This window comes from Scyliorhinus canicula, chromosome 3 (genome assembly GCF_902713615.1).
Source record: "Scyliorhinus canicula chromosome 3, sScyCan1.1, whole genome shotgun sequence".
Classification (NCBI taxonomy): Eukaryota; Metazoa; Chordata; class Chondrichthyes; order Carcharhiniformes; family Scyliorhinidae; genus Scyliorhinus; species Scyliorhinus canicula.
This window is the reverse complement of record NC_052148.1, coordinates 239,184,341-239,198,073: the sequence shown is the minus strand read 5'-3', so window position 1 is coordinate 239,198,073 and position 13,733 is coordinate 239,184,341. Positions and strand designations below refer to the sequence as shown.

Genomic DNA, 13,733 nt, shown 5'->3' with positions numbered 1-13,733 from the left:
GATGTGAAGGTGGCAATTGGGAGGATGCAGGCTGGGAAGTCAGCGGGGCCAGATCAGTTCCTGGTCAAACTTTATAAAAGATTTAAGGATAGGTTGGCGCCGTTGATGGTGGGAATGTTTGGGGTGATGGATATGGGTGCCTTGCCACAAACGATGGGGCAGGCTACCATTTTGTTGCTCAAGGAGGGCAAGGATCTGATGAAGTGTGGGTCATACAGGCCCATATTTCTGTTAAATGTAGATGCCAGGATTTTGGCAATGGTGTTGGCGTTAAGGTTGCAGGAGTGCTTCCAAAGGCGAGTGGGGAGGACCAGACGGAGTTCGTGAAGGGCAGACAGTTGTCCTCAAATGTGAAGAGGCTCTTGAATGTGATGCTTTCTCCAGCAGAGGAAAGGGAGACAGAGGTGATGGTGGTGTTTGATGCGGAGAAGGCGTTTGATCGGGTGGATTGAGCTATTTGATGGTGGCATTGGAAAAATTTGGGTTTCGGCCGAAGTTTGTGGTGTGGGTGCAGCTGTTATATAAGGAGCCGATAGAGAGCATGCGCACAAATTGCATTGCACCGGGGTACGATGCAGGGATGCCCGATGTCCCCCCTTCTGTTTGCATTGGTTATAGAGCCCTTGGCCATTGCGCTGAGGAGCATGGGATTGTGGAAGGGGATAGTGAGGGGAGTGGAGCATAGGGAATCCTTATATGCAGAGGACTTGTTGTATACTTCGGAGCCGGCTTTTTAGTGGGAAGCAGAATGGGGTTGCTTCAGAGATTAGGGACGTTTTCAGGATACAAATTGAATTAGGGAAAAGTCTCCCCTCTGGGGGTGGGGGCTGCCATTTTGTCTCACTTTAGGTATTTGGGGGTGCAGGTGGCCCAGGATTTGGCAGGGCTTTGGAAGTTTCATTTCACTAGCTTGGTGGGGAGGGTGAATGCTGACTTGCTGAGGCGGACAATCTCCCTCTGTCGTTGGCAGGCTGGGTGCAGGCAGTAAAGATGAATGTCTTGCCACGATTGTTGTTCTGCCTGTCGTTTTTCTTTGCCCAAGGTGCTTTTTAGTGGGGTGGACGGGCTGATCTCCTTGTTTTTTTGGGCGGGGAAGAGGGCTTGGATTGGAAAGGATGATACTGAAGAGGGGACGGCAGGGAGGAGGGGGGGCAGTGGGGTCTGGGCCTCCCAAATTTAATGTATTACTATTGGGTAGCAAATGCAGAGAAGGTTCAGGGATGGAATAGGGAAGTTGAGGCTTTGTGGGTGAGAATGGAGACGGGCTCTGGCAGGGGGTGGGGGATGTGGGCGCTGAAGAAGGCGCCGCTCCGGATGGCCCCAGGTAAGTATTCGGTGAGTCCAATGGTGGTGGCCAAGCTGAAGATCTGGAGGCAGTTTAGGCAGCATTTTAGGTTGGGAGCTGGGCCGGGGGAGTGGGGGGATCCGGATTAGGGGGAATCATGGGTACGAGCCGGGAAGGATGGTCGCAAGGTTCCGGAGATGGGAAGAGAAGGAAATGAAGGATTTGTTTCTGGGAGGGAAATTTGTGAGTCTGGAGGAGCTGGGTCAGTTTAGGTTGGCGCGGGACGAAGGTTTCAGGTATTTGCAGGTGTGGGACTTTGCAAGGAAGGTCTTTCCAACCTACCCAATAGCGCCTTCCTGCTCGGTGCTGGAGGCAGTGCTGTCAGCAGAGGGGTGGGGTTGAAGGGAGGATTTTGGAAGAGGATGGGGTGTCCATGGAGGGGGTTACAGTGAAGTGGGAGGAAGAGTTGGGGTGGCGCTGGAGGAGGGACTGCGGTGCGAGGTGTTCTGGAGGGTAAATGCCCCAACTTCGTGCATGAGGCTGGGGCTGATACAGCTGAAAGTAGTGCACAGGGCGCACCTTACAAAATCTAAGATGAGTTGGCTGTTCAAAGGGGTGGAGGATGTCTGTGAGCGATACAAGAGGGCCTGGAAAACCATGTACAGATGCTTTGGTCCTGCCCAAAGCTGGAAAGGTTTTGCAGGACAGTGTTCAGCGACATTTGGGAGGTTTTACATGTAGGCGTGGAGCCCGGTCCCCTAGAAGCCATATTTAGGGTGTTGGACCGGCCAGAGCTGCAGGCGGGTGAGGGGACAGATGTTTTAGCCTTCACCTCGCTGATTTCTCGCAGGTGGGTCTTGTTGGCGTGGAGATCAGCTTCTCCACCCTGTGCCTCGGCGTGGCAGGAGGACCTGTTGGAGTTTTGACCCTGGAAAAAGTGAAATTTGTTTTGGGGGTTGGGGGGGAAGAGGAGGTGGCGAGTGATGGGTTCTACAATTGTTGGGGTTTGTTTATCTTGCATTTTGTGGAGTTGGTTACCATTGACTGCTGAGGGAAGGGGGTTGGGAGGGGTTTGTTGGGTTGGGGGGTTTGTCACGTTGTTACAAAATTGTAAAACTGCTAAAAACTTGTGGAATTAAAAATATATATTTTTTTAAATGGTACAAAGTACAGGAGGAAGTAGACGTTTCCTACTGCAAAACTGTTGCTCATTGATCTGGCTCACAAGACATAAACCAGTTACTCAATTTACAATTGTCTTTTAGTCTCACCAGAGTGCTTTCCAGTTCACTGTCTGAAAAAGATAGGAGAGTACATTTGACAGCACGAGATTATAATATCTATTACCATGATTGCTATCACAAGCTATTGTTCAACTAAATTTTGTGCATCAAAGGAGCTCAAGTACCACCCACACTGAACCCAAGAGAATATCTTGCAGTAGACCTGTTAAATTTGTAAAACTATGTATCAGGCAGACCCTGTCTATTACTTTCATTGTATATTACTTTCATTGAGTTAAAGTTTTGTAGCTAACACATGTCTGTTATGTTACCTTCAAAGAAACCACGTCCACAGTGTGGCCTCATAGTTGGCAGACCTCAGAATTTCACACTATAAAGCATTACAGAACTCTGTGGTACAGAGAGACAATATATCCCAGACCAAGTATTACTAGTCAGCATCCAGTAATTTGCTTCAATGTTTCAAAGTATCCCAACAAATTATTACTATTCAACATCCGTAATCTGCATTCCATATTTTGAATCCAACTTTTGTTAGGATAGCTGATCTTACGAGTGGGCAGTCAGGTCCCAGAGCAGAACCCCGACTCAATAGATCATAACTTTTAATTTTTGTTAGCGACGCGAATGACGTGCCCCTGTTCAAAAAAGGGAATAGGGATAACCCTGGGAATTACAGGCCAGTTAGTCTTACTTCGGTGGTAGGCAAAGTAATGGAAAGGGTACTGAGGGATAGGATTTCTGAGCATCTGGAAAGGCACTGCTTGATTAGGGATAGTCAGCGTGGATTTGTGAGGGGTAGGTCTTGCTTTACAAGTCTTATTGACTTCTTTGAGGAGGTGACCAGGCATGTGGATGAAGGTAAAGCAGTGGATGTAGTGTACATGGATTTTAGTAAGACATTTGATAAGGTTCCCCATTGTAGGCTTGTGCAGAAAGCAAGGAGGCATGGGATAGTGGGAAATTTGGCCAGTTGGATAACAAACTGGCTAACCGATAGAAGACAGAGTGGTGGTGGATGGCAAATATTCAGCCTGGAGCCCAGTTATCAGTGGCGTACCGCAGGGATCAGTTCTGGGTCCTCTGCTGTTTGTGATTTTCATTAACGACTTGGATGAGGGAGTTGAAGGGTGGGTTAGTAAATTTGCAGATGATACGAAGATTGGTGGAGTTGTGGATAGTGAGGAGGACTGTTGTCGGCTTCAAAGAGACATAGATAGAATGCAGAGCTGGGCTGAGAAGTGGCAGATGGAGTTTAACCCTGACAAGTGTGAGGTTGTCCATTTTGGAAGGACAAATATGAATGCGGAATACAGGGTTAACGGTAGGGTTCTTGGCAATGTGGAGGAGCACAGAGATCTTGGGGTCTATGTTCATAGATCTTTGAAAGTTGCCACTCAAGTGGATAGAGCTGTGAAGAAGGCCTATGGTGTGCTAGCGTTTATTAGCAGAGGGATTGAATTTAAGAGCTGTGAGGTGATGATGCAGCTGTACAAAACCTTGGTCAGGCCACATTTGGAGTACTGTGTGCAGTTCTGGTCGCCTCATTTTAGGAAGGATGTGGAAGCTTTGGAAAAGGTGCAAAGGAGATTTACCAGGATGTTGCCTGGAATGGAGAGTAGGTCATACGGTTGAGGGTGCTGGGCCTTTTCTCATTAGAACAGAGAAGGATGAGGGGCGACTTGATAGAGGTTTATAAGATGATTAGGGGAATAGATAGAGTAGACAGTCAGAGACTCTTTCCCCGGGTGGAACACACCATTACAAGGGGACATAAATTTAAGATAAATGGTGGAAGATATAGAGGGGATGTCAGAGGTAGGTTCTTTACCCAGAGAGTAGTGGGGGCATGGAATGCACTGCCTGTGGAAGTAGTTGAGTCGGAAACGTTAGGGACCTTCAAGCAGCTATTGGATAGGTACATGGATTAGGGTAGAATAATGGAGTGTAGGTTAACTTCTTAAGGGCAGCACGGTAGCATTGTGGATAGCACAATTGCTTCACAGCTCCAGGATCCCAAGTTCGATTTCGACTTGGGTCACTGTCTGTGTGGAGTCTGCACATCCTCCACATGTGTGCGTGGGTTTCCTCCGGGTACTCCGGTTTCCTCCCACAGTCCAAAGATGTGCAGGTTGGGTGGATTGGCCATGAAAAATTGTCCAAAATTCTATGATTAACCTAGGACAAAAGTTCGGCGCAACATCGTGGGCCGAAGGGCCTGTTCTGTGCTGTATTTCTCTATCTAATGCACGGAGTCACAGGACTGCCAATTAACTATGAAATAAAAAAATAAAACATTCATTGAACAAGAAAAGATGCAACTATAATACATTACTCCCTCACTCCTAGCATACCTTTACAAGTATATGCAGATTTATATGGATTACACATGTCACAAAATATCTTAAATTCTAATGCTCTCTAAGTACACAGTCGCAAATCAATATGCGAAATGTGATCAGGCATACCCCATTCTGAAACGGCACCAAATATAACTTCTGTGGATTTCTCTTCAAATCCCCCCCGGTGTTTGTCACACTCTGGGCCAACTAGTCTCCCTGGATCTGATTTCCACACAAGGAAAACTCTGCTCTCAAAAGAAACATGGTTTGGAATCTTCTCCCAAACAATGCTTTCTCTTGGATGCCTTCACCAAATATCCATATCCAGGATTTCAATCTCTCCTTTCAGTGTTCCTCTGCCTTGGATTGCCAAGTGCTTTCAAGCTTCCATACAATCTCTCAGGTACCCAGCCGCATCAATAGCTTCACAGGCTGTGTTAAAATGTCACCAAACATTTGATTTACCCCAGATGCCTGTTTCTCACCCAGCTGACTTTCAATCTGGTTCTTACAGCTATCTCTTTAACACAGAGCACTTTCTCTGCTTTTTACTTGAATTCTCCAAACAGGACCTTGTTCAACTTCTTGTTCTTTGTTACTTCAGTTACCTGTCTTTCCGAGACATTCATGTTGTCCCCAACTCCCTTGTTCCTGGACTTTCTTTTGTCCTTTTGGGAAGTCTGCTCCCTGCACCTCTCTTTTCCTGTCCAGCTTCATCTGGGTCCATCTTAAAACTAAACTCAAAAGTTCTTTATCGCCTAGGGCGGACCTGGTTGCTTAACAACAACCCAGTTTTCCTTTAAACTTTGTTTTCTTTCATGTTATAAACCCTTTAATTACTTTCCGGACACAGTTAAAGTGACCAAATCCCACAGACATGCAGGCACCTTTGTTTACCAGAAAGCGAACTAAAAGTTTTAACCCTTTCTTATACAGAAACACAAAATGAAACTTAATTAAAGCTATATCTTGCTCCTAATACCCACAAACACAAATATAGGTTACTTTAAACTATCTGCATGACAATGAAGAGTCTCATATTTTCACTTCATACCAGTCATGTGATATAATTTAACCGTGATTCAGTAATGCTGCAATTAGACAGTATCAGCCTCACAAACCAAAAATCAGAAATCAAACAGCTGTGTTGGGAATGCTGGGTCTGTGATGACTGCGTTTACCAGAGCAGTAGAAGAGACAGGCTACCAACACTTATACAAGTACAACTCTATTTTATTTAACTATGAGCTGTTAAACATACTTGCACTGTGGGTCAACACTATGTTAGGTTGACTGAAGACCTATGGCTAACCTGACCAGACTATACTGCTAGTACATGGCAGATGTTCGTGCAACTGTCTACGGGCTCTGTCTGTCTCAGAGGCTGCATCCCGAATGAGCGGGAAAACTAGTGCCCTCTGGCTTTATAGTGACCGTGCCCTGTCTGGTGATTGGCTGCTGTGTTGTGTGTGTTGATTGGTCTTTCAGTGGGTCACTCAGTGTGTGTCATGCACCATCATATACTTGTGTGTATATTATGACACCACACAACACAGAATATCACCTATTACCATTAATAATAACAAATTAAAGCAACTACATTTGTTTCATGAGGATTTTGTTTCACGTAAGAAGGATTTATCTTACTGCATGTTTTCTCTTTTCTACCACACTACATAAACTAGCTCCTGTTGATGGTTTACTTCGTGCCTGCCAAGACAATGAAAGCCAACATTTTCCAATAATTTTTCCTCTAAAACTAAGGGATGCTGGGTTGATTGCCCTTACTGCAGCCTAGAGATAATCAGAAACAATTCAGAAAGATATGCAAGAGCAGGTGAGTAATATCATGTGGTTTTAACTATCTTGAGACTGGAATGGAAAGAATACATCAAACAAAGTTGGGATGCTTTCAGCATCAGGGTGGAGCTAATTTTGGCCTTGCATAATTATGTAAGATTTGAATTAATTTATCTGCAGAGAGATCTCTGCAGATCTCTCCAGATCTTCCAAAGAGTGGCTATAACTGCCGGTTGCCACTCCAAGTGGAGATTCTCCTGACTCAATGTTGCTCTGTTTTTCTCCAGGACCTTCCAAGTCCGGCCTTCCAAAAATTGCAGAATGCATCATCTCTCGGAGAGTTTCATCACCGTGGAGTGGAGATGGGGCAAGACGGGACCTGTGCCCTTTTGTCATCATTAGCTGTGGTGTGATAAGTCTGAAGATCCAGTTTGAATGTTAGTGATTGGGTGGGTGAGTTGGTGGGGTGGGTAGGTAGGTGAGGTAAGTGGCTCGTGTGGGTGAGGTGGCTAAGTGGGTGGGTCCTCAGCTGTGTGAGATGACAGGTGTGCAAGGTGGTTGTCAGGTGTGCGGGTGTAGTCAGTCAGGGAGGCATTCAGGAATTAGTACGAGTTTTTGAGGGGGGGCACAAGGGTGGTGGTACAGAGAGTCAATCTGTAGTTGTCAGATGTTAGACTAGCTTTTAACCTGTCTAACATTTCCTGGTAACTGTTCAGATAAGTACACTGGAACTGTCTGAAGTCTCCAATACTAGTTCAGAATCTGAGACATTCATAGAAAGTCCTGGTAAACACTCCAATTGCCAATCACAGAATCACAGCATAATACAGCACTACAAATCGAAAATTGAAATTTCCCAGGAAATTCCCACATAGGTTAGCATCTCAGGATTCTGACACGCATCTCAACCTGATAGCAGGCCTCCAATAATCCAGAAACTGGAAGCTTTTGGCCGTTGATTTCAATGGAAATAATATTTTGGACCTGCAAAACTGGTTTTGAATCCGTTATCAACCACCTTGCACAATTGCACAAAGTCAAAATTCCCCCTTCGGCATGTAGTTCAAAAAGCAAAGCATTATCAATGATGTGAGACAAATGGAGCAGAGTTGGAAAAGAGCAAATACAACACGGGCTCAATGTGAAAATAGAGAAAGATAGTGAATGGTAATGCTGCAAGACTGGGAATGGGCAAAATTCAGTGATGATGATGATTTGCAATTGATCAGTGTGATATATTAAAATATTTAATTAATATATTCCTGCAAAGCAAAAGGAGGATGCATCAGAGATTGAAGATTTATGGATAACTGGACAAATAAAACTAAACAAACTTAAAAAACATCATGATATATAATTAGGGCTAATGATACCAAAGACAATTATAGCAATAGACAGTCTAGCAGGGTGAGAAAAGTGAAACATAGAATCAAGAGTATGCTACTTGGCGCTGGATCCTCCTGTCCCATTCAATTAGATCATGGTTGATTTGCAAACTTTGCCCCATAACGTTCGATATCTTTGCTTAACAAAAATCTACTTATCTCACCTTTAAAATGAATATTATTTCCAGCATCAATTGGAGTTTGTGGAAGAGCCATCCAAACCTCTGCCACTGTTCACCTGATATTGGAAGGGTTTACAAAACATGATGGGAAGGTCTAACCCTCAATATAAAAAAAATGAAATGGCTTTTATTGAAAGTGAAGAAATAATTTGAGAAGAACAGATAATAGACTAAGTGTAATTGTGGAGGAATATATATTAGTATTCTGCATCCGTTATCATAAATAAGCGGTAGACGTGAGAATGTAGGTGTTTTGGCATACCGGCAGAAAGCTATGGAGCAAGTGTTAGCAATAATTATGAAAAAGGAATTGGCTCTGAATTTGAGGTAGATAAGTCATTGGTGCACCCCACAAGTTTTGAAAAAGGTTGGGAGATCAATGCTTCCTAAAGATGCAAATTTCTGCCCTCAAACTAGAAGTAGCACATGCAACATCAAAGGGAGAAGAGAAAAATAGGCCAATTGGTCTGATGCCAGTTGTGCACAAACGTTTCGAATCCATCATTCAAGACTAAATTAGTAAGCATTCAAAAATGTATGAGTTAATCAAGTGCAATCACGAGTTAATTGACCAGATTTGTTGAAAATCAATTATGTTTGACAGATGTGTTGAAGTCTTTGTAAAGGAAATACAGATGATATCACGGTATGGATTTTCAGGATACACGTGTTAAGAAAAATAGGCACATGGCAATAAATTGTTTTTAGCAGTCTGGAGAGAAAGTTGATTAAAGGACTGGAAATAAAGAGTAAGGAAAACGTTAGTCAAATTGGAGAAGGCATGGAAGTGACATACTAAAGTATCAATGCTGAGTCCATTTCGGCTCGTGATTCTTAAAAGCTGGATTTTCCTTCTGGGAAACTATGTTCTGCCCCAGCGATGCTAATTTTCTATCCTGAAGCCCGCTATCGGGCCAGCATTTTGAACAGGCAGCCCAATAACAAGGTCGGGTAGCTGGCGTCCCATTCCCCCCTCCCCCCCCCCCCAGTGAGAGTAGGGGGATCCTCCCCCAATACAGGAATTGTTGAGTCACGCCCCCTCCACCACTGTATGCACACGAAGGTGACCCAACTCCCCCCCCTATCAGAGGCCCCCCACAAGAGGACCCCCATATCAGAGAACCCCTCATAACAGGGACCCTACATCAGTCTCCCCTGCGTAAAAGCTAAAGAGCAGTCCAGGTAGAAGCAGTGCAACAAATCATTGCTTTTTCACTCACTTGTCCCTTACACTGCTGCCTCAGATAGAGGTGTAGAAAGCAGCAGCTGTCACTTCATAGAAAGCCAAAAGCACATCACAAGTATTTTAAACTGTCTCACATCCTTTGATCTGCAGGGCTTCTATTCACGTCAAAGAAAAATAGATTTTAGTAGGCTGTAATTGACAGCTTTCAGGCAGCCAGATATCTGGGTTGCTTATTTTCATTTCCCCTCATGCTACCCTGCTGTGAACCTAACCACAATGTTTATAAGGATCGAGCTTTGATTGACAGCTCCTGACCACACAAAAGCAGTTAAGTGCTTTCTGCTGAGACAAAAAGGAAATGAAAGGCACATTGGCACAATGGGTAGCACATGTTGCTTCACAGGCCTAGGGTCCCAGGTACGATTTCCGGCTTGGGTCACTGTCTGTGCGGAGTCTCCATGTTCTCCCCGTGTCTGCATGGGTTTCCCCCGGGTGCTCCGGTTTTCTCCCACAAGTCCCGAAAGACGTGCTGTTAGGTAATTTCAGCATTCTGAATTCTCCCTCAGTGTACCCGAACAGACACCGGAATGTAGCGACTGGGGGCTTTTCATAGTAACTTCATTTCAGTGTTAATGTAAGCCTACTTGTGACAATAAAGATTATTATTATACTTAACTCCTAGATGTTTATAAACATTGTGGTTAGTTTCACAGCAGAGATTGTTTTTCACTGTTTCTGCCTAGACCTCTTTAGCTTCCAAGCAGGGATGGCTGATGGGGGAGGGTTCTCTATTATGGGAGGGTTCTCTCATATAGAAGGGGGTTCCCTGATATGGGTGGGTCTCTCATAGGGGTTAGGTGGGCAAAACTTAAATTGTGTGGGGTGGGGGGGCCCCTCCAATGGACTTTGTGGCATCTACCTTAAATATTTACTCCCTTGACCCACTGCAAGGTCCACCGTATCAGGGCTATGCTGGCAAACACTTGGACCAATCCACCTCTGCTTGAATCGCGGCACAGCGGGCCGGGGCTTCATGGAGGCGTGGAGGATCCAGTGACCAGCCCGTTAATAGGATGCAAATTGATCATTTTGACCCATTTGTATCCTTCCACTGGCGTCGACGTAGCAGACCGGAGCATCACAAACGGAGCGTCAACATTTTCTCCCCAACACGGGATTCTCCGCTACTGGTGATGTGTACTTCAGGAAAGAATCTCAACATTTTCTGATAACTCAAAGATAGAGCAAAGAAAACCATAAAAGAGTTCTAGACACAGACAATCGGACGATGCAAATTAATGTGGATAAACAATAGGCAATATATTTTGGGAGCAAAATCGAGGCATGCAAGACATTTACTGGAAAGATACTAAAGGAGGTGGGTGATTAAAAAGACACAGTATTTAAAATTTGTAATGTCGTGAGAGGATGACTGAAAGTAGATAAAGTTTTTTTTAAAAGGCAATAGTATTTTAAAGTTTAGAAATAATGATATAAATATAACAGAACTAATGCAATGATTTAGATTTGACAAACTATTGGTTAAGCCACATTTTAGCCCAGTTTTTCAAACATATTTGCCCGGCAGCCATTTTTACCAACTGCCCATCCTTCGGGACCCATGCCGGCCGACCTTTATGTCCCACACCAGCCAACCTTCGCCACCCATGCCGGCCAACGTTCGGCACCCATTTTCCTGTACCTTTAATGCGACATGTGAGCCTGCCCGGTCCTTACGATCTCACTTGCTTTGTTATTCATTGTTACATTTCTGATAATGACTTCGGCTCATTAGCTGATAATTTAAGATCTCACTGCATCCGTTGAAAAAAAGAAAGAGGATTATCCTCAAACTCGCCATGCTTAGTCTTCAAATGTCTTTGAAGTTTTGAGGGTTTTAAACTTTCATTTGCCAGTACTCCCCTCCATATAACACACATGAACTTTGAATCCTGATTTGCAGTGGCACAATTAATAACCCATAACCTCAAGTAATAATTTTTATACTGCTTTGCTCCTCTTTTCAGCCTCCTCTTCACGGGTTGTTCACCAGAGACCCTGGAGTTCACACCAGCACTGTTGGAAGCTGCAAAATGGAGGAATCTCTCTTGTGCCCAGATTACGTGACATCAGTGTTCGGGGTGCGTGACCTGCTCTTCACCACCGCAGGCAGGAAGACTCCAGTGATTTTAAAAATATCTGCTCCTGGGTCAGTGCACTGACATCAAGAGGAAGTGTTCTGCCCCGCTGGACTCGGGGCCTGCGCACTGCTGAGGGGGCACACATGCGTGCAACGACCAGCATTCTGAAAGCCAGTTAGGCTGTTGTGTGTAGCATTGGGTGCCAAATTATAGAAAGGACATAAAAACAGGCAAGAGTGATTTAAAAAACTTTATTGAACAATTTGCACTGGAGCAGAGAAAAGATTAAGGGTAATTTAAAATTAGAAAGGTTTTGTTACAATTGAACACAAAGACTATTTCTACAGAATGGAGAACTAGTGACAAGGGATCATCAGATTTGCACCCGGTGCCAATTCCTCACTGCCGGTGTTATGGAACTTTACGCCCCACACCGGCGGATTGATGCAAAAACATCTTTTGCACAGACATGAATATCATTAGCAGGTTGGACAGATCATGCTCCACCACTCCACGATGCTCTGCCCATCTGAGTGGACGTCTCACGGGCGCAAATTGGTCCAGGTATTTGCAAGCATTTGTATTTTAAATTCAATTTAACTTGTCTGTATTTGAGAAAGACAATCATTCTGATTAGTTTGCTGCAGGGCTAGTCGGAACGTCCTAAATTTTGTACTTGAAAACTGAAGTTTATCAGTAGACACTACTAGCTCACAAAATAAAAGTTGCAAATTGTTTTTAACCCAAGAAGTCCAGTCTTGAATATCTGTTATTTGGTATATGGTACGGCATTACAGGTATATGAATAGACACAGAGATCCAATAGCCTCCGAAGCCTGATTTCCAATCTTCTAATTCCCCTTTAATCTTATGACAAATTGCTCAAATTCCAAAAAACCTCCCCTTAACAAAAAAACACAACATGCATCACAAATATAGCTGAAATGGTTCCTTTGTGTTACCTGTAGAATATTGCTAGATCTGCAGTTCATTGCGTACAGCCCACTTTCTCTAAGATAGACATCACCAAAAAACACCATTTCCCTTGATGCATCATTCACTCCATAAGTAAATTTGTTTAATTTCCACAGCTTCCCTTATACATCACTTGCCTCCGTGGCTTCAAAAATATTTCTCTGAAAACTTCCACCCTGAAAAAATGTAGCTTTTATATCAATCCCTACATTCCCATCGATATGTGAAAAATAGAGCCAGAAATATTCAGCATTATTTCCTGTTGTGGGAGAGCCCACGTTAACATCTTGATCCCCATGTCTGTCCTCGAAATTCCAAGCCATGAATCCCGCTTTAGCGTTTTGTGTCCCATCTGGGAGAACGTTTTCCATACATATTAATCTGTGAGATTCAGGATATTCCAACTATCCTTTTTAGAGCCCCAGGGTGCAGATTGGGACTGTTCTTCTTGGTGAGAAGGCTAAGAGGAGATTTGATAGAAATTATCAAAACCGTAAAGGAGCTGAACAGAGTAGATAGGGAGAAACCGTTCCTGCTTGTTAAAGGGTCAAGAATGAGAGGGCTCAGATTGAAAGCGATTTACAAAAGAAGGAAATGTGATGTGAGAAAAAACTTTTTCACACAGCAAGTTGTTCAGGTCTGGAATGTACAGCCTGGAAGTCTGGCGGAGACAGGTTTAATCTAGGCACTCGATGATTAGTTGAATAGAAACAATATGCGGAGGTGCAGGGAAAAGGCTGGGGAATGGCACTAAGTCACGATGCTCGCTAGGAGAGCAGGTGCAGATATGATGGGCCAAATGGTCTCCCTCTGCGCTGGAACAATACTGCGATTCTGAGCTGAAAACTTTTTTTAAATGGTCAGCCAGAAAGAATAGAATTCAGTGAAGGAGTCACTATATGACTGGAAGTGAATTACTAATTTTTTCCAAATACACTAGCAGATGTATTATTTTTCATCATACCTTTGACATAAAGCAAAAAAGAAGAGTATTTAAAAAGATCAAATAGAGTGGATATGTTAGATGATGTAGCATAGTCAGCAGGAGACTAGAGCTTCAGTGTTTTTGCACTCGGAAGCGAAACAGTTTTTCAAACACAAAGGCCCTTACAAATACAGGCTTATGATCCAGCTTAGTGAGTATTATCAAAAGTTTTCTCTTGCAAGAATATTAGGTAGGGGGATAATGAGTT

General features: G+C 43.9%; 1 protein-coding gene across 3 annotated transcripts in view; it reads right to left on the bottom strand.

Moving 5' to 3' along the window:
• The window catches only part of inpp4b (inositol polyphosphate-4-phosphatase type II B), a 1,043,608-nt gene that overhangs the window by 703,934 nt on the left and 325,941 nt on the right, over positions 1-13,733 (bottom strand). Inside the window, exon 1 of one of the 3 annotated variants that reach the window (XM_038792441.1) lies at positions 12,528-12,565. The exons of the other annotated variants lie outside the window; for them this stretch is intronic. Within the exon in view, the coding sequence (XP_038648369.1) occupies positions 12,528-12,557 (30 nt within the window). The 5' untranslated portion in view covers positions 12,558-12,565. Of the gene's footprint in view, positions 1-12,527; positions 12,566-13,733 lie in introns of those variants that run through there. 3 annotated transcript variants of the gene reach the window in all.